At 39.4% G+C, this 26,648-nt stretch overlaps 1 protein-coding gene across 1 annotated transcript in view; it reads right to left on the bottom strand.

Annotated features, from left to right (window-relative positions):
* The window catches only part of NKAIN3 (sodium/potassium transporting ATPase interacting 3), a 303,018-nt gene that overhangs the window by 172,779 nt on the left and 103,591 nt on the right, over window positions 1-26,648 (bottom strand). Inside the window, exons 2-3 of the mRNA XM_075495463.1 lie at window positions 21,345-21,482; window positions 11,843-11,923 (exon numbers count right to left, since the gene is read on the bottom strand). Of these exons, the coding sequence (XP_075351578.1) occupies window positions 11,843-11,923; window positions 21,345-21,482 (219 nt within the window). The remainder of the gene's footprint in view (window positions 1-11,842; window positions 11,924-21,344; window positions 21,483-26,648) is intronic.

Genomic DNA, 26,648 nt, shown 5'->3' with positions numbered 1-26,648 from the left:
AAAACTCAAAGGTAAAATGCTAACACCAGACCCCTGGAGCAAAGTAATTTAAGGCAGATGTTAACTCAGAAAGTTCAAGACTATGCACGCCTAGTGCTGAGATACTAGAAAAACCTAAAGAACCAGGAAATCTCTGAGTGGATACACAGGCTCTATGTAGTTAGTAAAATCTCCTTGGTTGTCAAATGCAGATCTATGAAAAGTAAAACAAACTTGTATCCTCCCTTGCCTTTCCTCTAAGTTAGTAGAGTTCATGAATCCCAAAGGATGCAAGTACAGTCACCTGGATGACATCTAGAGATGATAAGCAATCACCTGCTTCTTGTATTTCTTTTCCAGGTCAAAGGTAGGCCCACGTTTACACATCTATCTACATAATATCTACAGAGGGATCTGGACAGGCTGGATCGACGGTCCGAGTCCAATTGTATGAGATTCAACAAGGCCAAGTGCCGGGTCCTGCACTTGGGTCACAACAACCCCATGCAACGCTACAGGCTTGGGGAAGGGTGGCTGGAAAGCTGCCCAGCGGAAAAGGACCTGGGGGTGTTGGTCGACAGCCGGCTGAATATGAGCCAGCAGTGTGCCCAGGTGGCCAAGGAGGCCCATAGCATCCTGGCTTGCATCAGAAACAGTGTGGCCAGCAGGACTTGATTGTCCCCCTGTCCTTGGCAGTGGTGAGGCCACACCTCGAATACTGTGTTCAGTTTTGGGCCCCTCACTACAAGAGAGACATTGAGGTGCTGGAGCGTGTCCAGAGAAGGGCAACGAAGCTGGTGAAGGGTCTGGAGAACAAGTCTTATGAGGAGCGGCTGAGGGAACTGGGGTTGTTCAGCCTGGAGAAAAGGAGGCTGAGGGGAGACCTTATTGCTCTCTACAACTACCTGAAAGGAGGCTGTAGCGAGGTGGGGGTCGGTTTCTTCTCCCAAGTAACAAGCGATAGGACTTGGGGAAATGGCCTCAAGTTGCACCAGGGGAGGTTTAGACTGGATATTAGGAAATTTTACTTCATTGAAAGGGTTGTCAAGCATTGGAAGAGGCTGCCCAGGGAAGTGGTTGAGTCGCCATCCCTGGAGGAATTTAAAAGACGTGTAGATGTGGTACTTATGGACATGGTTTAGTGGTGGACTTGGAAGCGTTAGATTTACGGTTGGACTCGGTGATCTTAGAAAAAGACTCTTGTCTTTTCCAACCTAGATGATTCTATGATTCTATAATAGCCTGAAGTCATACTATTATCAAGTCCCATAAGTATGCCAAAAGCTTCTTAAAACTCCCACGTAATTCAGTATCTTCATTTCTGGGAAGAACTTTTCAGATTCTACTATCACCAACAATAAATCCTCTGTACTTTCATCAAGGTCTAGGACTGTCTTACGTGTACGCTATTACAAAAAACTTATTTAAAATCACATTTTCTTCTAAGCAAGCATTGTCTTCAAATGGAAGAAAAAAAACCCAAACAACTTATGAATCAGTGCAAAACTCCCTTCAAAACAGTAAACCTGTCTTAAAACTGGACATCAATTGAATGCAAATATTTATTAGAAGACTGATGAAAGGACACGCTTCCCCATAAATAGGAAGAACTCCTTACTTGGCCAATGTAGGAACTAAAATTTCAAAGAATACACTACAGCAGAAAAACAGTGTATAGAAATTATTAGCAAAACCCATCAATTTGACCTTAGCAGGCAATAAATAGAGCCTGCACTGGCACTAAAATAAGTATACTGCCTTACATAAGGGTCAAAATCTGTACACAGCAGTCACTGTTGTCAGTAGTTAGAAGTTGCTGGACAGACAGCAGATGTGGTTGCTCCAATGTCTAAACAAGAATATGATTAAAGAAATAATCAAAGTATCTTTCATTGCAGTTTTGCCAGAAGGACATCATGTTTACAAAGAACAAAATCGAAATCTCAGCAACAGTCTTCCCTTTTTCTACAATAAGAGCATGACAATCACTACAAAATAGATCAAATCGTCGATAAGTAGATAAAATAATACCCTGAGCAATGAAACCTAGGTTCACCCTTATCTGCAGACAGATTTGCCATACTTGCTTACAACCGAACCACGACTCAGAAATTTCCCTTCCTCACTCCGTGAACAAGCTAATCAATTCAACTTTTTCCAGACACATGGGATTAGAATAGATGACTAGATGGTCGTTCCTGCCCTTATATGCTCTGATTCCTTATTCTGTATGTTCTTGTTCTACATCTAAATACCCAATCTTTTTTCAAATTTTGCTGTGTGCTTCAGGCACAGATATACTATAGGTACTCAGGGATTTACCCTCTCTGCATCACTAGCCATTGCAGCATGCACTCCTGCATCACAGGACCCAGTTCAGACTGGGACCACATCCTTATTTCTTTTTCATATCCAAAGGTGTCTTTGGTGAAATTTTGCAAGCTATTTACCTCCTCCTCCCTGTGTAGCTGCATTTTACCTTTTTTTTTTTTTTTTTTTTTTTAAATCTTCAAGATCCTAGAAATTAAGCTAAGGAACTCAAACAAATATGCATGTGATGTTTGTATTAATAAGTTTATCTGTGCAGCAGTTAGCTAACCATATATATCACACCCATCATTCCCAAAACCAATCAACCATGGATATTAAATGGATTATTAAAAAAAAAAAAGAGCCACAGAGATATCATCTCAGTTATTTAAACCAATGAAGATGATGGTGGCCTACACTCTGAATATTAGCCTTAGAATTTAGCATCAAGGGGTTATAAAAGAACGCCACTGCTGTTTGAAAAACATAATTTAATGGTGCTGATAGTATACAATATTCTGAACCACTGTAAATGTCACCTGAAAAGATATGAAATTCAATTTTTGCACCATCTGGAATGTACTCCTGATTAAGTTGTTCAGCAATGTGATCGTATCACCTAAACAAACTAATTAACATCAGAATGACACATTCTTCAGTTACGGTGGCATTTATCTGTGTCCCATTTGCTCCACATAATTTTTTTTCCAGAATGACCTTATGCTCAAATTGTGCCACCAAGCTAGCTGCATGTTAATTCTCCTTCCAAGAGTAAGCATATATTTCATTAAAACTTACATAATGCTACAGCTTTACACAGTAGAGAGAAACAGACTGAATAAAAAACTACTTTAGTTATGTGAAATCTGGAACATCAAAAAACAATCACAAAGTCTCTTCAGCTAAGAGACATGTCTTTGAGGCTAGTTCATTGTTGAAAATTTTGAATTGGAGGAATGTGCACTGATTTCAATTTTAGAGTACTAACAGATTAATACTTTTCTGCTCTTTAATTTGCCTTTTTTTTCTTCTTTTTTTAAGAGAGCATGTATGAAGTCCTCATCTTAAGCACTTTGCAGGTAGCATTCCTTTAGTTTTATTCTCAAATGCAAGCATGAATGTGTAGTTATTCCCTTCTTTGGCTGAGAAATGTAAATTACAAATAAAAAGATAATGCATTTTTCCACAGCTTCACCATTATGAATTCACAGTTTGTGGCTAATTGTTTTCTAACTTTTTATGGAAACAGTCATTGTATTCTAAACAGAAACTACCACACGCAGTTTCTGCTCCTGCACATACTGATGTCAGCAAAAAATGTTGTTTGCCGATACCATTGAAAGGCACACCACCAACGCACTGAATCTATGATTAATGGTACCTAATACTAGCCAAGGCCCGAGCTACTATTTTGAAGCTCTGAAATGTTGTTTCTGTTCAATATTACACTGCATAACTTCACAGTAAATTGGTTTCCAGGTTTATTACCAAAGTAATTAAAAATTCAGAAGGTTGCTGTTTGAACAGAACGTTATGGAACAGTATTAAATACAATCGAACCTGGAGATTATTTCTCTTTATAGCGAGAGAAGCAGCAGGATGGGAGGAGCAACTTGCATAAGGAAGGTCATATTAGAAGTTCGTATTTTAGCAAACACATTTCAGCAGAACCTCTATTGTAGGAAAGGGCACAAGAATAACAAAAAGGAGGCAACTGGTTCCAAAAACTTGTTTTTTCTATTTAAAAAAACCCAACAAAACAAACTGTTACTTCTGAGAGATGGTTCAAAAAAAGACTGAAGGCCAAGGGAATTAAATGGATTATATGACACAAGAATTAAAACTTATATTGCATCTGGTTTTCTTTGCCTTTATATTAGTTTAATTCTATTTACTTAAATGGTGTTTAGTTAGCATTCCTCCTTTTTCCATGCCAGAGAAGATTCTAGAACATTACATTTAAAACAACGATTCTTTAAACCCGTTTGGAATAATAAAGCTGGGGAAGGAGGAGGCAGAGAGAGGGTCCAAACTTCAAAGAAATGACAAAGAAAACAATCTTTTCATCAGGTTTAATTTCCGCAAGTTGAATTTTATTAGCGCACCACTAGGAAGAGATTATATTTAACTACTGCTATAAAACTACTAATTTGTAATATCTGGAAATTGCAGAATGCCTACAGCTACATCCACTGCTTTAGTGTGGTCCGTTATTGTGCATATCACAGCTAGCAGCAGCTGATGGCATCAGCTGAAGCAAATGGACATATAGTAGTGGGGAGAATAAGAAGGTAATGGGTATGTACTCTCCCAAGGCCCCAAGAGAGATGCTGACCAAAAGCAACTGATATGAACCAGAGGTGCGTGGGAAGAAATTCTCAGCTGAGTTGGACATGAATGTATGCCCCATGTCCAGCAGTGAAGAAATATACTATTATCACTCTCACATTGTCCTCTGTGAAGGATGTGTTGCTGTGAAAGGCAATGATTTGTGTTCAATTAAAAATCCACCAACAGAACAGAAAGCACATGAGTCTTATCTGTAACAGATGCCTCATCTCTATCAGGAGTGAACAGCAATGACAGCATCGCCTCCCACTTGGTGTCACACAGCTGAACACCAGAAGCCCACCTGCGCACGCCCAAGGAGTGTTGTCAGCCACCCTGGAGCCTCCACTGGGGTCCCCCATTTTCTGTGTCCCTACACACTTGCTGGGAAGAAAAGCCAGAGAAACCCCAAGTTCCCCAGCTGGAATGCCACTCCTGCCAAAGTTAAGAAGACTGAGTTGATTAAAGATGAGGTTTTGAGTCTTCAACTTGTACTCTTTCATTTTTTAAAAACGCCTACCCTAAACCATCCATGGACACTAACTTGGGTTTTTATCTTGACAGAGGCTTATTTCTATAGATTAAAAATGGCGGGGCAGAAGAGTTACCTAGATCACCCCACATCGATATTCCTTTACTTCATTCTTCAAAATATCCAGTGATGAGGCTTCGTAACAGCTTTAGATCCTATTCAGTGCCCTTATTATTAAAAAGATTCTCCTGACCTCCAACCAAATCTTTTTTGCCACATGCTCAGCAAAATATATCTTGCCCTTTTTCCCAGTGGATATGAAAAAAAATCTGATCACTTTCTTCCACATAAAAATCACTTACATGTGAGTAGATGTACTATTCCCTACCTTCAGCCTTCTGCTTCAACTAAGAAAATCCTTCCCACCGCCTGCCCTCCCCCCCCATTTTTCATATGGGTTTTTTTTTTTTTTTAGTTTATCACTTTTTTTTCCTTGCTCTCCTATGGATGCTGCCAGCTTCGTCCATGAGCTTTTTGGAGTAGGCTATACCATAGAACTAATTATGCCAAAATAATTGTCTCCATTTTCTCATTTACATCAGCACAAGTCAGAAGAAGAATCACTTTTTCTTTCATGATGTTAGCCTAAATTCAAGCAATGCTTATGCTCTCATTTCACATTAAAAAAAAAAAAAAAGACACATCTCTATTACTTACAAAGTAGGACTGGTTTTGAGCTTAACTTACTCTATTTGAGATGATTAGATATAATAGTACAACAATTAAGGATTGACTGATATGTACCAGATGGAATAAATTGGATTCCAGAAGTAGCCAGGATAAAGTCCACATGATTAGCCCCTATTCTGATGTACAATATTTTGTTTAGGAAAGAGTATTAAGTTACCAATCCCACAGCATTTTACTAAGTACTTTATTAGTCCATTTTGTCCTCAGATGGAATAAATCATTAATTTTAACAGTTATAATTCTATCCTCCGACTACAGATCCATATAAAAGTTTAGTCTATAGTTCTGTCTCCAGTTTAATAAATTTGGCTGGGAGCCCTAGAGACTTTGAACTTCCATTGATAAAAGTAAATAATACTAGAAAAAAAATGTGAAAAAAGATAGTTTTATTAATTAACATATGAATAATTTCCTTTGGCTTCAGGGGAAAGGTTAATGAAGCTAATGTCATCACTGAATCATAAAATCACCATAGAACCATAGAATGGTTTGGGTCAGAAGTGACCTTAAAGATCATCTAGTTCCAACCCCCCTGCCATGGGCAGGGACATCTTCCACTAGATCAGGTCTCTCAAAGCCTCATCCAACTTGGCCTTGAACACTTCCAGGGAGGGGGCATCCACAACTTCTCTGGGCAACCTGTTCCAGCATCTCACCACCCTCAGAGTAAAGAATTTCTTCCTAATATTGAACTGAAATCTACCCTCTTTCAGTTTAAAACTCTTACTCCTCATCCTATCACTACACTCCCTGATAAAGCGTCCCTCCTCATCTTTCCTGTAGGCCCCCTTTAAGTACTAGAAGAGCACTATAAAGTCTCCCTGGAGCCTTCTCTTCCCCAGGCTGAACAACCCCAACTCTCTCAGCCTGTCCTCATATGGGAGGTGCTCCAGCCCCCTGATCAGCTTCATGGCCCTCCTCTGGACCTGCTTGAGCAGGTTCATGTCTCTTATGCTGGGGGCCCCAGAGCTGAACACAGTACTCCAGGTGGGGTCTCACTAGAGTGGAGTAGAGAGGGACGGTCACCTCCCTCGACCTGCTGGCCACGCTTCTTGTGATGCAGCCCAGGATGCCGTTGGCTTTCTAGGCTGTGAGCGCATGTTGCCAGCTCTTATTCAGTTTTTCATCCACCAATATCCCCAAGTCCTTCTCTGCAGGGCTGCTCTCAATCCACTCATCGCCCAGCCTGTACCCATGTTTGGGATTGCCCTGACCCAGCACCAAGTTCTCAAGTCACAGATATAAGAACTAGTACATGAAAAACACAGGCAAATTTCATTTTTCATATGGGCAGTTTTTTCAGTTCACATTCACCTAAATTCAAGACCTAAAACTAAGGACCAGATAATAAATGTAAGCTGTTTTAGAAGCAGTTTCCTACTGAATATGTGAGTATTTGTCATGCAAATCCTGGGCCAAAAGCAATACAATAGTTGACAGAGAGCTCAACCTTGACAGCTAAACTTAAAATAATCCAGAATGAAGCAAAGTTCATGCTCAGGAAGCATGCCACAGAAAAACCAGGCAGAACAAGCAGAAACATCATAGAAAAAGAAAAGAGCTCCTCAACATTGCCCAGCTGCTTAGGTAAGGTATATCAAACAACAGGAAAGGAGTTCGCAGTACTGGAGGGCTGCTATATATTTACTGGGTAAAGGCAGCAACACATGCAAACAAATATCACTGTAACGCACAATAAAACAAGTAGTAGAAAAATGGTCTATCAAAAAGTATCAGTTGGCAGAGTGAATGATAAATACAAATAGACACAGCTATTTTCATACTGGATCTCAAATACTGGAGGGATACAAATGATAGATATATTAACAGTGCACACTAAATAAATGAGGTCTCCTTTGTAAAGTCACAAGTACATAAAAGAATGTATTGCTGGGGATGGAGGGTTGGCTTATACAGGTTAGAAGTTCTCTTGTCCATATTTAAGAACAACATACAAAACTTCAAAATAACAGCTTCTGGTATTGTATCAGGTAAAACAAAATCAAACCTTATTTTCAAATGTATTTAGAGATTTTTTTTTTTGCCTCATTGCCTTGAAATTTGTGTTTATGTCTATATGTTAAAATTGTCTATACTCTCGAATGTGGCAATTAGAACACATTTTCATTTCAAGACATAGAATAAGATCCAAACAACTAATGAACTCATTTATGGATGTAGCAATCTGTCATCCTGCAGCGGAGAATTAAAAGGTCATGTTATAATAGCAACTTTGTTTCTCTCATACAGGGTGGTTAACACTAAAAATTATGCTCTCAATTTCATAGAAGTGGTAAATGAAAAATACAGGCAAATTTCATTTTTCATATTGGCCGTTTTTTCACTGCTAAAATCAGAAATGAAAAAAAGAATTTAAAAAACTAAGTTAAACAAAAAAGGAGTCATATGGGTATATTTATTTTATTTCTGATCAAATACAATTTCTTTAGCCCTGAAAAAGCATTAAATTTTTATCTGCACATCTGTAACATAAGTGAAAAAGGAGCTTCACTTATACATTGTTTATAAGGTAGTTAGAAAGGAAACCTTTACTCATTAGCTTTCTACTTACAACCCCCCTCTGTGGGAGAGCCAGGTTTATTTCCCTTTCACACCCGAGACGACTTGAATCCATATCATCCTTTTCCCAGGAGATGACCCTGATTACCATACTGTAGTTATTGGAGGGTGCTTTCAGAGAAAGCTCTTCTGTGAAGCTGTCCCTCTTTATATAAAATAATATGATATTAATTGGAGCAGGGAGTGAAACCCAAGTGAATTCCTCAACGACAAGCCTACAGCCATACATACAGTCTTCCAGTTCCCCAGCTTAGCCCTCCCCACCAGCTTCCTCCCCTCAGGTTTACCAGTTTGGCCCTGCAGATTATTAAAAACAAACTTTGGTGGGAATTTGGGTATGTATGAAATTGCTTTTTTTTTTTTTTTGGCAAATGATTTTAAAACATGAAACGTGTTTTTAGCTAAAACTATGCAGGCTTTCCATGTCAATCCTGTGAAGAAACATCATACTTTTCAGAAATAATGGAAAGCATCAGGTCACATACGTTGCGTTTGACACTGAGAGGTTACGTGGCAGAATTTTTCACCATTCTTTATCAGGAAAAGTTTAAAGATCTTGGTGTACTAGATCCATAAACTTTAAACTAAATATCTACCTGTTCCTTTTAAAAAAAAAATAAAATCAGTTTACTAGGAAAATCTGGACATTATGCCTTATAATTGAAGGAAAAATGTTTCCTTCAAACTCTCACAGCAAAGAACAGGCCTAAATTACCTACATGTTCTTATTCTTATTCAAATTTTCCATTAACAGTAGTGGAACTTCTTGGCAGAATTCAAACAGAGAATATTGAAAGGAGATCTACCTTTCTGCCGCAAGAATAAGATCTGAGCAAAATTTCAGTGGTGCAGGGTTTCTATTAGGACATTTGAAAAGTCTGTCCGTATTGTATGCGTAGTCCATGTAAAGACATTGAATTAAAATTACCTTTAATATTGCACCAAGTTATATTTTCTGATAGTATTCATAATCAAAGACCTATTAAATTCACAGGACTCCAAGCAACAGCTAGCTCTGATTTTGGTCAGAGCAAATATAAAAATGATGGTGCTTAAAAACAAACAAACCAACAGAAATCAGTCAGCTGCCAGACAGCATCATAATTTTCCCTGATAGTGTGTCAACAGAAGTTCAAAATTATAATCAATCTGCATTCATTTCAGAAACAAAACCTTTTTTTAAATGGAAAAATAGAACAATAGCAAGAAAAAAGGTGAATATTCCCTGCCAAGATTTCAATGCTGAGAAAATAGCCATCCTTGAAAAGCTTCTGATGGCATTTGATTTCCCAACCACACTAATGTACCTTGGTAACAGCACCTTTCTATCATGCCTGACAACACAGGCACATATTCATGGAAAGCAATTATGAAATTTTTAAGTTAGCATGTTGGGTAAAATGTGGGTCCCAATTAAGTCCATGTCAAATACCCATCAATTTGTAAATACTTGGGATTTTACGCATACTGTGAGAAAAGACCTCAATCTCTTAATGACCTCATCATCTCTACATAGTTTTCAGAAACAGCATTAAATGGACCCAAAATTCTATGGTTTGCTGAACAAAATTCTTGATTCTATCATTCCTAGCTTGGTCCTGATACTGGTGCCTTTGATGTAATCTATGCAAGAGCAGTTACCTTCCATGGAAATGATTTTGTGTCTATCGCCTTGTTGAGAAACTACTTTTCAAATGTTGTGATTATAAACCACAAGATAAGAATCCCACCACAATTCTGAGATCAACCGAAGTATATACTAATAAAAGGGATTTTTCTCAAGTGCTGAGTAATATTTGTGCTACTATTTCTCTGCATTATGATTTGTCATATATGTTAAGTAAGAAGACCTAAAAGTGAAATACAGTGGTGAAACTGGAAGATACAAGATTTCAATTCATACCTGCTGCTTTACAATCCCCTTACACTAAGGATATGATCAGAATCCTTTGCATTCAATGGAAAGTTAACTCAAATTTTCGCAAACTCAGGGGTCAGACTAAAAGTTTCGCTTCCTAGGCACTTAGATAAAATCACTAGTTATCTGTAAAAGTATAATAGTCACTGTAAAAACAGTCATCACCCAACTGACTGAAAAAATACAAACTCCACGTATAATGAAAATGAACAACTACTTTGAACAATTACTCTGGGCATTCATCCCTTCCATGTGTTGCACTTCTGTTCATTTAATAGATTTTTAAGTCAACATACCAATACGATCATTTATTTTCGATCGTCTATGAAGTGCACTAATTTCCTCATCAAGCCTATGACTTCTGATGAACTACATCATATCTGGAGAAAAAAATAAACTGTTGTAGCTGTTCATTATAAAATTTTATCACCAAAGGAATCTATCACTGAAAGCTTTAATTTTAATGGAATTTTTACTGAGTAAATTAAATTTTATTTCTTATTAAATCAGTTTCACCAGTGTTCTGTTTGATGTCAGCCAAAAGCTAGGAGTTTTAATGCTGAACCCAAAAAAGCATATAGTTCACAAATATTCCCATCTGAACTGAGTGGAGTTCACAATTCTCTAAAAAGCATTGCATGAATTAACAGTGAGGTAGTTCATATCACTAAATCTACAACTAATAACGGGGACGTTTATTCTATTAATACCAGAATCTGCTTGCGCTATGGGCATACTGTGCCTAGAACCATTCAAGTATGAACGTGGTAAACAAAGATCAATAGCATCTATGTCTAACAGGAGGATAAAAACCTGCAGGTGTTGTATGGAACTCACTGTAGATACAATGCTAAATACAACCTATGCTAACTTAACTGCTACCTTGTATGAACACAACATGTATCTCGATACTTCCAGCAAACACTTCTGCTCTAATCAGAGGTTTGAATAAGGAATCAGTGACCTACAGCACTGAGTGTCATGTAAAGGAAAGTTTTATTCGGATGTGAAAAAAGTAATTCTTTGCCATTTGTTCTTTTTTATAAAGAATTAACATTCTCACTGTGAGACCAATTTGCTCAACAAGTTATTACATTAACCTTCTGAGTAATTTTCTTTAGCTGCTTTCAAAGTAGTCTTGAAAATTCAGATACATTTTTCACACATGCTTGAAAATTCAACCAAAATGACATTGTCTGTTTTTCACATTCAAAAAGAACCTCAAATTTTCCACTGAATAATATTTTTATTGCCCCCCCCCCCCCGATGGTACTTCAGAAAGCACCTGTAATTCAGAGTCATTGTATTTACGTACTTCAAACACATGATTATTTACTATCAGACACAAGTTCAAACACTAGAGTTCTTGTTGGAGGGCAACTCCAAAGATCAAATTGTACATTCAAACAACCACATTTTTCTTCTATGGTTCCAGCCTTCTAAAATCTGAGAGTCCTGCTGTTAAAACACCCTCCCATAAACCTGAAGAAGGATAAGCGTCCTACCTTAGAAAGTCCGCCTACTTCCAAATAGAAGCAGATAATGAAAACATTCCAGGTGACCCACAGGGCAGTCCACACCGTGTACTAAACACAAAGCCGGATGAAAGCAAAAAGACAGAAAAATAAAATGTGAAGATGAAAGAGGTCTTTATACTGAGCAGATCAATAATAAAAACCCTCATATCAATAAGCATTGTTCTTCTGGGAACAGAAAAGCACAGAGAGTTCAGAAAAGGAGTTCTGCCTGCAGAAGTCCCCAAAGAACCATAGGAAATTACAAATCCAATATTCGTTGCTGCTCTAAATACAAACCAATAAAATAAATTTATTCTTTACAGTTTTACACTACCCTACTGATGCCAATTAAGTCCAAAATGCTGACCTAAACACTGGTTTTGGGGCAACTGTGAGTCATTCATAAATCATGATTTAGCTCTGTTAATGGAGATTCCAGAATAGCACAGTAATTTAAATAAGCAAATATTATTAAAATAATATTTAAGTATTATGAAGAAAGACACAAGAAAAAAACCACCATCAAACAGAAGATCTATTGATCTGATATTTGGATATTTTTCAAAAACAAGCAGGTAAAGGCTAAATCTGATCTCTTAAAGTGTTTTTCAGTAAAAGATATTTTGATTACATTAAAAATAGTTCACTACTTCTCCAGCCCTTGTGGCCGTGAACCTGATCCTACAACGCACCCTTAATACGTGAACGTATCCATATCTCTTCCACGTTCTCCAGTGTCCTACCCTAGCGCAAGACTGAACTCATACTCCACCCGCAGCATGAATGGGAGATTAATTTGTCTACCTTAAATCATCTTTTGCATTTTAATTGCCAGCATAATTGACTGGCACTATTTCCTTACAGATGCACTGTTTACCTATATACAGCTGTAAACTATGCCCAATTAACTCTCCGAGCAGTACACCTCAGAAGCGTTTCTGTCTGACGGGCTACGTGCACATTCATGGAGCTACACCCACCTGAAAAATGCAACGAGCACCAGCACTGCCACTTTACATTTATGTGCCTATAACCTTCACAACGGAGAACCGCTGCTAAGTGCCTTTGCAAGTCTAATTAGCCATGACCAGGTGAGGCTAATATGCTATTGTTTTGCTTCAACGTACTCAGTGAAGCTCAACACCCTAATCTACAATGTGCTGGATCCCATTTCCATTGCACGGGTGCCGTCAGTTTGGCTCTCTATAGGCAGTTTTGGGTTATGTTCCCCTCTTCCTTCCCCTCCCTGTGATGTATAATGAAAGGTTCAGGTGAAGAGGGTTGCATTTTTCCCCACTTTGATTACCTCCACATGCATACAGTCTTTTCTGTACACCAAACAGGTTAACTGCTTTAATTTAATTTCTTAGGAGGTACTTAGGTAGTTTGGAGATGGCTGTGGCATAAGAAGTAGGTTATTAATAAACAAAATGGGAGTAACACTCCAGGGCCGTTTCCTCTGGCTTACAGAGAAGGGCAGCGTGGCAACTGAAGGCTGGGTTATTATAAAACAGACAAAGCTGCTGTGGTCTGTGAGCAGTATAAGGCCTGTACTACTACTAAGATTAACTTAAAAGAAGATACCACATTTTACCACATTTGCTGACTCTGTAGTAACTCATCATAAGCTCCTGATTTTCCAACGTATGTCCTCAGAACATTAGGTACAGAGTGTTCAAAGTTAATGAACGCTTAATACAAGCCCAGCTGCTCATAAAAAGCAGATTTCAGAATACTCAGGAGAATCCCTCTTTTTAAGAAATAATTTTTTATCTGTCCATGAATTAAATCCGTCATCACAACAACAGGAAACCTACCCGATCTGCCAGGCCAAGCCAAACCTGTTAATGGCCTCATTGCATCCCACGGGCACCAATGACAACTCTGAACCATGCAGGCAAAAACTGTCTGAATGTGCTCTCCCAGGCCAAGCTAGGCTGTTTTACCCAGTCAGGACCTGTTCGGTCCCTTATGTGCCGTGACGATTACAGAAAGGGAAGCGCAGGTGCGAAGCAGGCGTGCACCTTGAAACCCAGCTGCTGCGTACGGGAGAAGCTCCTCCTAACTCTCACTGAACTGCAGGAATAGAAATCGAGGCTCCGTTTTCTTTAAGAACATAATAATTACACATTCAGTAATTAGTACTACATAATTTTTAAAAGTAAGAAAGCTATTCTCCACATTTGAAAACACATTTTTTTGGTTATGCAAGTAGCAGATTTTTTCCTTGTATAGTGTCATAGGAAGACTTAGACTAAGGAAGGCTAAGAATCTTAAGGAAGACTACATTAAAAGAAAAGTTTTGAGACAGCAAAAGCAAGAACACAAAATTAGGAAATGTCAGAATTCTGGTTATATTTGCCATCTTAATTTTTCTCTTTTGTGGACGTGCAATACAATGTAAACATTAATTAAATCATCATAGGTATATTTTTATTTTAAAAGACCCTACCTTACTCAATACATTTTATGAACAGTGAACTCAATACTTCATTTCTCTTTGTCACTCAGACCCTGCTCTGAGGACAGAATATTAATTTCCTCATGAGGTTTTCTAAGATGCTCATCGCTGTAATGTGTGAGAGCTACACAAACATTAACTAATTTATTTTATGTTGATACAGCTCTCAGAATGCAAATGATGTTCTGATACATGCAGAGATTACATTCAGAAGTATTTATACATTACAGGCATCCAACTTGAGATGCTTAAGACTTCATTTTTCAGAACACTTGGGGTTATACAGCACTCTGTAAGCTCAGTGTTCAGCTCCCTGTGGCTGAGCGTTCAGCACTTGTGCAAATCAGACCAGAAGGTCTCAAGGCAAGAACCCAGAACGCAAGGGGAAAACAAAGCACGGGGGAAGTTTGGTTGAAGTGACTCGCAGTGTGTCAAAAAAGGTTTCAGTAGTTGAGAGCAGAGATAAAACTCAGCTACCCAGAGCAGCCTTCAGAACAAAAGCAATCCTTTTATTCTTGCTGTCACATGCCTCATTCTTCCCATGTCTTCTGTTTTCTGCAAATCAAGTTTCTATTCTATAGCTACTATCACCAGAAAACCCCCAAATGTCTGTCCTTTCTATTGCAACTGAAGTGCCCCTAGAAAAAAAATTGGTATGCATCCATGCAGTTCAAAACTGCAAATATGTAAAAGGATCAAATTAAGATTGCACAGAAGGGCTTTAATAACAGCTTTTCTTAATTTTTGAGTGTTTCTTCCTGAAAAATTTGTAATACTTTCTGAACATTATGTGTGTAAACTTACAAGTATATGCCTTCAAGGTTTAAAAAAAAAAAAAAAGTAACAATATTCCATTATGTGGCATCACACTAACACCTGCTTGGGTTGCTTAACTTTGGGTGAGCCTTAACTTTTAGATCCATTACAAAGACCTCTCCTTCCAGCTAGCAGAGAAACTGCCTGCAGCCCGGGGTTGTTGTCCTTTGCGTGAAGGGACAACAGGCAGGGGAAGGTGTCACGCATGCTGGCAGGCATTTGCTGTCAACGGAGGAGTGGTTAGGGTCTGACGCATCAGGTTCACGCTGAACCTCAGGGTTAATTTCCCTCCCAAGGAACCTCACCTAACCTGTTTATGACCTGACCTGCCATTCAGCCTCTCCTGCCCCATGTCCTGAACACTACCCTCATGGTCCTGCTGTGCCTGCTCACTCTCACCCCACCACACCCAGCAATTCCTGCTCCAGTTCTTTGGCCAGCCGCATTCAGTCCCCGCCAGCTCAGCTGGTCTCATGCTCAGCATCACAACCCTTGCCATCTCTGGCATGAAGAAGGAATTTTCCACACGTCTTGAATCAATAGGAAAAGTTGGGTTTTTTTATTTTATAGCCCATATGATGCACCACTTAAAAATCATCTGGACGTTTTCGCCTAACAGATTCCTTCTGCTGGAAGGACCTAGGACACTGGTGATAATCTTAGCAGATTTCTCCCCATGTATACTTTCTTGCTTTTGGTCTTTTGCACTAAGGATTGTATCCTATGTGGTGTGAGGAAGCATTTGGAGTCTTACAAGTTATGTGGAGAGAGTACTCCCTAAACCTTACAGGATAAAAGTCTATTAAATTATTGTTCAACCCAGTAGGTTCCTTTTAGATCCCCTTTCTTAATGCCAGCCTCTCTATAATAGTGGTATTTCTATATCCCTTTTGAGTCTACAGGTCATAGTGAAACCCATGCAGAGATACCCTTCATATACCAGTGAAACACAACCACTTCTAGAGTTAAATCTTTGGTATTAGGTGGGCACAATGTCACAAAAAGAAGCGGTTAAGGAAAAATGTGAATGATGGCTTCTTAAGCTGAAAGGTGAGAGAGAAAAGGGAAATTTCCAAGTTTGGATATTATAAGGATTGTGGGATAAGTTTAGCTTTAATGAATAAACTATCTCAAGTGTAAATTTAACCTGAAGTGCAGCACCTCCTCTGACAGTGTCTTGGCATTAGGGGAAATGAATGTTGGCTCAGGGATACTTCAAGGGAAAGGCAGCAGCTACTGAGTCATCAGATCGTCCCCCGTAATACCTGGCTGTGCCTCAGAGGCATCAGTACTTATAGAGCCCTACTTAGTCATATTTGTGAAAGATGACATGGGAAGTGGCGTAAATCAACATGATGGAACAGTAACAACACAGGACTTCCCAGGAAGGATATTCAAGGAGTAATTTTGGATGCCTAAATATTTCACATGTGTTTTAAGTGTCTGTATAACATTTGCTTGAATACTGTGTAAAGTATCCTGTATAGCCTTTCTTCTGCTGCCTTTTTTTTTTTTTAAGAAACTGCCTCTTGGCTTTTCAGGTGTACACATTGCCTGTAGATCCTATTATTTAATGGAATAAATTAAGGCAAGCAAAGCAGAGATTTCCACCTTATATTTCCCCTATTTAAGTGTATTATTTTCATCTCGTACTGATCATTAGTACATTTATGTTCAGCTTTGGGCCAGGTTTGTGCAATTTTAGCTACATGACTCATTGTTCAGAAGGCTTTTGAAGTCCCATATCAGAAGGAGGAGAGGGGAAAAAAAAACAACTTTAACAAGTATCCTGTCATCATCTTTAATCAATTTTAACAGCCTGAAAATCTTGCTGGTGATAGCAAGTTCTATTAAGAAAGGAAAAGCATGCACAGGGAAATGGATCACAGCAGAGCTCTGGAGCTGCATGAATGGGTGTGTTACAGCATAGTTAGAACTGGAATTTAGCTGTTTTTTCTTCTTTGAAAATGTCTGGGTAAGTTTCAAATGAGCTAATAGGGGAAAATTAGGAATCAGCTCTGCACTTTTATGTCCCCTGGGAGCTTTGCATTGATTTAATTCAGCCACAAAATATTCAAGTACTGAAAATAGCACATCCGCTTAGTGACAGGACAAATTGTTCATAAAAATTCAGCTAAATTACTAATTAATATAAAAACTATTAGAAATAATTATTGGATTTAAACTAATTAGGACACTTGGAGTTAATACTGTTGCTCCCTCTCTCTCTCTCTGTGTTTCCTAAGCTCTGAGGACTCAGAATTTTACCTATGAGCAAGTGAAATTCCAGATTTATTTCAGAATCACCATCCTTATAGTCCTGTAATCTGAAGGACTGTAGACAGTGAACATGAGCCACTACCTTTATCTACTTGGTATGACAATTGTATTCAACAGAGATGCTTCATGACTCAGCCATTGCATGGCAGCTCTTAGAGGGTGGGCGATTTTTTTGCTAGAAAGCTCTCAGATCAGATTTTATATCATTCAAACTATGAAGCAAAACTTATTTCTTTAGCCAGACTTTTAATCTACAATGACTATGCTTATGCTGCTGTGAAAGAAATGACTGCAGCTCATGTAGTCATTAAACGCTAGTGATAAACTAGCTAGCCTGGGTTCAATGACAGCGGAAGAGTTAGAAGCATCCAACTGCTTTTGTGTTTATCCAACTTCTATCACAGCCTTCACTGAGCTCCTTGGCTCTAGGTACCTGCACCAAAAGCCTGCTCAATTGTGCCTACAGAACTAGTCTCATATTTGACTGCAGTATAGATGTGCTTCAAGTTGTGGCCCTACATGTAATATATTTATTCACTTACTTTCCCATTCCTGCCATATGTTAAATTTTGAGGGGAGAGAACATGACATACGCAGCACAGGATGGCAAAGTGAAAGCTTTTGTGTAACTTCTCTTGTCAGGGAAAGCTTCAGGCACAGCCTTCATCGCACATAAGATAGATTAAAGACATTCTCTTGAGATGAAACCAAGGACCCTAGAGCTGGTCAGCTTAAGTCAAGATCCCTACCAGAGTATGACAGAATATCATGGGGACAAAGTGCACCCACATGTGCGAGACCAATTTTGTGTAGACAGTTTACAGAAGTAAACTGTTGTATCTGACATGATTCTCTCTTTAGTTCAATTTTTTATATTCTGATGGGATCATCTGCACTAGCAAAGCTGATTTCCAGGGAAGTCTTAAAGACTTAAAGACAATGGATACTAAGCATACTTTTATTGAAGTATTTGGTTACTTTTCCAGTTAAACTGGATTTAGCTTAACCTAAACCAGAAGGTTCAGCAATCAGAGTACATAAAAGCATGACTCAACATATTTCTTTTGCCAAAGCCACAGTACCAAATTCTCGCTCTAATGTGGGACACCAACCACTAACATATCCAGGGGCTTAGATGTGGCTGAAGGTGCAGCTATGGACTCAGAAGCCCATGAAGCTTCTCAATGATTTTGGAGCCCAATTCACTACTCAGAGCCCGGGTAGGAATCTCTCTGCATTGTGTTTAAGTAATAGTGAAATTCAGGACCCTACTGAAGATTTGCATTAAACAGACTTTATATTTGAAGACAGCAGTAAATGTTTACCGCTGTAACAGGTGGACTGTGTTTTTAAAGGGTTTCAGAAGCAGGGAGGCAGTCTATGTCCTTCCTTGGGAGAGGTGCCTTCGGATCCCCTTTTGCCTTAGTGAAGACAGCCTGGAGCTGGCACTGGAAGGGGTCTTTGCTGTCTGTACCACTGACTCCTCTCGGGCTTCTGAGGACAGTCGGCAAAGCCCAGCTGCAGTTGGGAAAGCCCTAGGAAGCACAGCTTCTGGGGATCATGTGTTAGGTATAGCCTGGAAGATCCTCAGGCTATAGCTCAACGAGCACTTTAAGCTGGTGTAACCCTGCACTGCTGCGGTGTAACCCTGCACATGCAGAAAGCCTCCATGCACGTTACCCCTTCCTCTGGCTACTTGTTCCTGTTTCCACTCTTGCACCTCCTCCCCTATGCTGGAACAAGCAAAACAGGTCAGAGAACTGACCTACATTGAAATTAACACCAGAAAAGAAAACGGTTGCTTTTCAGCTGGATTTGTTCTGGTTTGATAGTTTGTCAAGTGGCTGAACTGATGCTTGTGCTGGTGCAAACAAAGGAACAGCATAGGGACTGAAGATAGCAGCTGAGCAAAGGGAGGATTATTGCTTATTCTGGCTTGAGGTATTCACTGAATTCAGCCTGAGGGTGAAGCTAGACAAGAGGCTGAACTGACAAGTTTGTAGCTCGCAACAAGGGAAGTCTTGCATCTCCTCCTTTCCCCTCTGCCTCCATACTGCTGCTCGTGACTGCACAGTCCCAATCCCTGCCTTACGCTGGCCCTGGCACCCATTGGGAACCTCGCAGACTGGATCCAGCTCACCAATCTAGCAAAAACCTCCACTTTTTGCTAGGTTGGTTTTCTGAGAGCCTAGGAGTGGAACTGGCTTACTGAAGGGTCTGGTTAACTGCTGCCAGAATTGGTGGAGAGGGTTTGGAGAAGTATTCAGCCAAGGAGAAGAACAATGGAAATAGGGAGCCATGCAAGCCACCCCTTTCTTCTGATGTGAGCTGTGAGGCTGGTTTCAGACAACTTGTGTACTTTCACACTTCAGACTTCAGGATTTGGCTTAAACTACTCCTACTTCACTAGGAACCTTACGTTAGTAAGGATAGAAGCTGCTCTAAAGTCTTGATCTTCCCAAGTAGTGAGTACTTGTACCTACTATAGCTTGAGCTCTTAAATATATGCTTAAAGTTAAATCAGAATGTGAGTTCAGTTAAATCTGAGGATGAAGTATCTTGTTGAGGTGTTTCTTTCTTTAATTACGAGTTTTCTACCTCTACTTTAAAACAACATTTAGTCTAAAGTGTTCATTTACATTGGAAAAGATATAGAAACAGTCAACATCTGTTGTGTTTCATTTGAAAACTAAAGCAGAGCTTCCACCACTGAACAGCAGTGCTGAACCTGAGGGGCAAGAGATTTTGTGGTGTTGCACTTCAGACACGAGTTTCCTACGTAATTTTACAGATGCTTCCCCTCACCTGCTTCCAACGTCTTATGTATAAAATGGAGAACATGAAGCAGAAAGGTGAGTCATCAATACATGGATGTATATACACTGCTGCCCAGTTCTCCAAGCACAAGTAATAGATAAAAGTGCTATTATTTACATCAATCCATTTTCAATTAATTCTAGTCTGCTTGTGAAGCTTAGTTAATGTGAGTATAAAGAATCTTGGGTGCACTTTTTGTTCACTTTTTCTTTTAAGACATAACAAAGAATTACAGGATTCCAGGCTTGACTAGAAAAGATGAAGCTTTTTAAGTATTTGTTTAATAAGTTTTTCCCAATAGACATTTATTTCACTCTTCTGTGAGAAAAAAAAAATAACTTTAGCCTCTTATAATCCATTACTGACAACACAACTAAAATGTTCCAGATACAGACACTACCAGGTAAAGAAATAATATTCATCCATTCAGGAGAGACTGCGGGGGAGGAAAAGGGATATTTTTTGTGGGCAGTTTCCTTCACAGCTTTGAAAGACTTTTTATTCCTAGCTATGTTGAGAACATGGGAAAAAATCTGTGAAGCTTCAAGTTACAAGCATCAGAGACAATTTACAACAATTTAGGGTCAAGGCCGTAAATACAGGTCTTGGCAAAGTTAGATGTAAGTGAGAAGGAGACTTCTTTGGAACCCATGGGTCACAGGACCAAAGGAATTTCTACAATCATTGCTTCTCCCTGTTTAAGAGAAACATATCGCTAAATATAACTTGACCATTACAAATATTTTTTTTTAATGGCCATTGATTCTGCTTGTCTATTGCAAATAGAACAACAATTTGTATTTCTTTTCTTCATTTATGCATAGCCTAATTGTAGATGTTCCCATGACCCGTCTAGGTATTTAATTCTTTAAAGAATCTTACTAAGAACTTGTATCATGGTCATAATTTTGGTAGCCCTTTCTTTAGGTTACTCATTCTTGATAGCTTCCAAAATCTCGGAAATGCCACTCAGTCCTAAATTTGCAAAAAGACATGGAGACCACTAAAGTTTCTACAGAAATACCATCTGGTGTTTTGAAACCAAGAAAATTCTGCTTTGTAATATGACAGATTTAAAACCAATTGCAAAAAAAAAAGATAATAAATGAGACTTACCACGACTATATATCGAGGCCTAAACTGGATGGTTCCAAACAAACCCAAAATGACAACTATTATTTGTAGGAAATTGCCAAGGATAGGAGCCCACTGGAAACCAAGGAAGTCAAAGATCTGTCTCTCTAATGCTGCCAGCTGTAAGAAAACACATAAACAGAACATCCACTTTTTAATTATGGGTGAGACACACTTGACATTTTGTTATTTGCACCAGGCTTCACCAGAGAAAAGTACGGCAAAATTCTGAAACTACGGTTCCTGGGTGTAGCCTTTGTCAGCATTGTCACTACACTGGTATCTGAAGATAGCTACTAGTCAACATACAGATCTTCTAATGAAAAAGCATTTGGAAAACCTTAATTTAAGAAAATATTTGTAAACCCCTCATATAATACAAAAATACCTCTACAAACCAAATGCAGACAAGTTTTATTTTATTCTTGTATGCTGGAAACTCTAAGGCTTGACAATATTTATTTAAATTCAAAATTTGTCTTAAACAGAAGCTCACCTAGATTGAGCAAAGCCATGCGAACCTTGCTACTGTCACTGAATATCATCATGCTCCCTCCCTTCCCCATGTCTTTGTTTTCTTAGATTTAGTCTCAACTAGACTTGACTTCAAGTTCCTCAATCTATTCCTAAAGCAGAGAGATTTGGCCCATAAAGGGCAGAGCAGGCTCAGAGGAGACCCAGATGTGGCTATTGGGTACGTTCCCAGGAGTTCCCTAATGCAGGAATTAAGGAAGACTGCTGGGACCTCCTCGCTACCTGAGGCACAGAGGTAGGCTCAGGGAGTGAAAGGCTGTAGAAAATGTTGGAAGTCCTTGGAGTAAGCCGCTTCAAAACCAACAGACAAATGAGCTATCTGCACTCTGCCAAAAGCTGCTAAGTTACTTTGGGCTAGTGCGAATCAGAAAGACACAGTGGCAGCCTAATGGCTCTCTTCCCCCTGTTGGGGGTGGATTTAGTTGGATGTGGAAATGGAAGAAGCTAAGAAGCATCAGCCTTCATCCTTAGGTAATTACCTTAGGTAATTCTGCATTTCTGAATGTTAAGCAAAAAAGGAAAAAAAAAAAAGCCAGAATAAAATTCTTCTGCAAACACATTTGCTCTTCATTTTTGACAGTCCAGTCTATTGTTCTAAAGATACTAAAATCAGCTTCCTCAGCAGCACACTTGTTGAAGTTTAAACTTGGTTCAATATTTTTCCAGCCGTAGCAAGACATTTTTGAGCAGGTAAACAGAATCCTACTGAGAAACAACTGAGTTTCTGTGCTTGCTAGAATTTATTACACATCTACTTGATTTTACTACATCGTTACAAACCCTAAAATTTACTGAAATATGCACTTAAAATATTTATAACTGAGACAGATGGAGTAAGCATGGCCCTATGAATACCAACAAAAGTATTATCATATGTGGGTATTTCACATAAAACATTTCATTTTACACATAGTGGCCAGATTCAATCCTCACCTACAAGAGGTGTCACTGAGAGCAGAATCCATCTTTTCTGTACAAAAATCATCCCTTACAACAGTCATGAAAACCACATTCTCTATGCTGAGGTTAATAAATATGATAAATGTAAACAATTAAATGAAGAAAGGTTGAATCATCAACTTGGTGCAGCTCCTCTGCAATCAGTGAAGTTACATTGACTTTTATCAGCTAAACATCTGGCCCAGTATATATAAATGAAAAATTATCACACAGCAGACAACGTTAAAATGATATTATCCTCTTGGACATGCAAGATGTTCCTATCTTAACAGAAATTATCTTATCCTTTTTGTGCTGTAGGTAAGGGATAATCTTAGAGCGAACACCCCTTCCATGTGAGTGAAGCTGTGGGCTTATGTGGAATTAGCTATCTACCTTGCTTTTGTCACACTCTGCCCTCTCTTTCTAATTTGTTTTCTTCCCGAAATATGGAAAAGAACTAAGAAGTTAATGACCAAATCCAGAAAATGACATATTTACATGGACCTCGGATGGAATTTCAGTGTCTAATGGTGTGGTTGTCTTCCTGGAAGTATGTGGGCATCCTAACTGGTACACAACAACAGTGACCCCCATGTCATTCTCATGTCTTCACCTTGTAGAAGACTCATGAGCATCACAATAATGGCCTAGTTGGGACTTCATTATTCAGAATCACTTGCTTTTTCTTCCTCTCTCTAATGCACTCCCTCAGGCAATTCAGGTGACCTCGCATTTGGGAATACCCCTGCCTGTAGCTTCCCTAAACCACAGGATACATCACACAGTACAGTACAAGGGTGCCCCAAATCCCATGTGTGAGATGGTAGAGAGTTTCAAAAATTCTTTGGCACAGGCAGAACTCACAGTTTATGGTATTAGCAACAGCATATCAAGAGTCCTGTCCTGTATCACACAGGAAGATATTTAGGACATCCATGACCAGAGGCAGAGCTTGTTTCATTCCCACCACTACAAGTGGAGATCTTCCAGGGTCAGCAAGGCACCTAAATAATTCACAGACCACCATTTTTCAGAGACAATGTGTCTTCTTCCTGGAGCCCCAACATTACCAAGTGAGCAAGGGATGGAGTTGCCAAATCAGACTAGAATCTGCTTATCGGCCATCTCTGCCCTGACATTCATTGAAACTCTCATGTAGCCTAGGTCTTCACCTGCACCAATAAATTGAGTGTGTCCTATAACGTTCCCAGCACTGAAGGCAGCTGGCTTAGGATCGCCTCCAGTAAAGTGTCCTTGGCTCTGAAACAGGGCAGCTGTGCGCAAACTACATACCTACCCTCTCAAAATGGTCCCTGGGCATGGGTGAACCATCTGGGAAGACTGCTGGTCACAATGAGCCCGGTTAATGTGACGGAGAACTCACTAGCACCCACAGTGGCATGCCACTGCCTGGCTTCTTCCCCAGGCACATGTGAATTTGCTGGTGTAGAGAGCACAGGCCTTGGCCAGAGAGGGTATTGAGGAAATTCATTTCATACAGATGGTTCGTTGCAAGAGATGGCTGCCCTTATACAGTTTATGTAGTTTTGAAACACCTAGACCTGTCTGAAAGACAAAAGCCTGCAGCACAGATATGAATACTGGAGCACAGATATGAATGAAGCTGTTTAGTATGTGACCTTTCTTAAACTGGTCCTTAAGAGCAATTTTCAGAGCCATGTAGATCAGCACCTTAAATGCCTGAAAAACACAGTACTGCAACGTCAACGAACACAGCCACTGCACTTTGCCAACAGACCCATGTTAACAGGCTTGGTACTCAGCTCATGCCTGAACTGGATCAGATACAAAGTTTGCCTTTATGTACCTTTATGTGCCTTTATGTTTGCCTTTATTGTTTGCCAGTACCTCCTTGGTATCTGCCAAGCAAGCTCTGAGCATAACCAGCAGGACTGGGCTCCCACAAAATAGCACAGTGGCCACAAGTATCTTCCCAAAGATGATTGAACAAACATGTATATGCACCGTAGATAGACATACACATATAAAAAGTAATTAGTCTTTTTATGAATTACCATGGTAAAGGCACCCACCACAAACACAGCGAAATAAGGTTCCATTTCCTCTCCTGCTACCTACCAAGGTATCCATTCCTCCTGTCCATTAGCATACCAAGAGGGAAAGCTTCTCCTTGAAGCTGTGTCACTGGCCAAAAAATAAAAATTTTTATTTAGTGAGTCAAAAAGAGAGCACAAGCAGAAACATGAGTCTACAGCCTACTGCTTATGGCACTTATCCGGGATTGGGAGAGTTGCTTGTATTTCTTGCCTGCAGGGCTCGCTCTTTATTTTTATATACAGTGACAGCATGTAAACCACCAAAGGAGTCCTGGGAGCAGGATGCCAAACACACAGCACCATTCCTTCCCCAGTAACAAGTGCTTTCACCACCGGGCGATGCAGTGAGACGTTCCTGTGCAGCTAAGTCTCATTTATTTTACTCTTGTCGCCAACACAGAGTAATTTGTCTCACCCCTAAAGCCCACAGAATACATTAGTGGGGGAAAAAAATCTAAAGAAAAGAAAGAGGTAGGAGGCATGGCTATGCTGCTCAAATTGCTGGTCTCTTCTAAACTATAACCTTCTCGCAGACAGTGCAGATAGAAGTTAAAAAACTAACAATTCATTATAGTGGCAGAGGCAGCATATTAAGTTCTGTTTTCTTTATACCACAAGCAATATGCACTGAATAGAGAAAGCATATAAGTGCTGCTGTTCTTATGTCTAGTATTTCACTCAAGAGAGTCCCCAAGCAGACGTGAAGGCCACAGACTTTTTAGCTCTGTGCAAATGAATAAAAGCAGTCCCTAACCCAGTCTGTGATTCAGGTAATTCACTGCACAGAAATCATCAGAATAAAGGGAGGGAAACAGGTAGCTGTGCACAATTACAGGCTGTTTTTACACAGATATGAAGAGTCAGTACTATCTGTGTTTGCACAGATCCAAAATCTCTGTAGCCACAAGTGGCCACCAGACTAACCTATGCCACGTGGTGCAGTGGGAAAGGAGCAGACACCATGACAAACAGTTTCACTTGCAGTTATGTGCATGTGAGTCCTTTGAAATGTTTCACCAAAAACATTTTGATGATAAAGAGGCTATTTTTCTCAACAAGAAATTTTCCCAAGATAACTTCTGCTTTCATCACCATTTGCAGATTCTTCTAAAAACAGCCAAAAAACCTCAACCCTCAAGGCAAAGCAGAGGTTCCCAAAATTAGCTAGCTCAACTTCTCTCATTGCTAGAAGACAGATACCAACTTAGTAGGGCAGAGGAGCTTGAGGCTGGAGAAATGGGGTATGCTCAATGTGACCGAGGTCCTCCGGGGGTTTACTGTCATATCACTTTCCTAACAAGCACATGTTGGGAGGGGCTGGCACCTCCACTACTCGTGATAACTAAGACAACAAAGTTTGGGAGTGTCCATCATAAATTGTTTGATACTGTTATTTAATGATTAGCATAAAAGTGGAATGAAAACCCAAACCTTTCTTGCAAATAAAAGAGGAGGGTTTCAGTTTTGGCAAATGATATACTGGGGATCTGTTTGTAGTGAAACCTATGTCCAGTTGTGTGAAAAATTTTCATGAGAACTTATAAAAATCTATCAAAGTTGATAGCAAATAACATTTTCTTATCATAACAACACTTGGAAAAGGAGACATATTTCTTATTACTGCTGCCAAGGGAGCGCTTTGTTATTTAGTCACCATCAGCACTGACAATGTTGTAATGTAAAGTACACAACTCAGGAGACTAGGACTAGCAGGAAAATGCTCTAGTGGGAC

This window comes from Mycteria americana, chromosome 2 (genome assembly GCF_035582795.1).
Source record: "Mycteria americana isolate JAX WOST 10 ecotype Jacksonville Zoo and Gardens chromosome 2, USCA_MyAme_1.0, whole genome shotgun sequence".
NCBI classification, from domain to species: Eukaryota; Metazoa; Chordata; class Aves; order Ciconiiformes; family Ciconiidae; genus Mycteria; species Mycteria americana.
The sequence above is the reverse complement of the archived record's forward strand: the minus strand, read 5'-3'. Positions and strand labels throughout refer to the sequence as shown.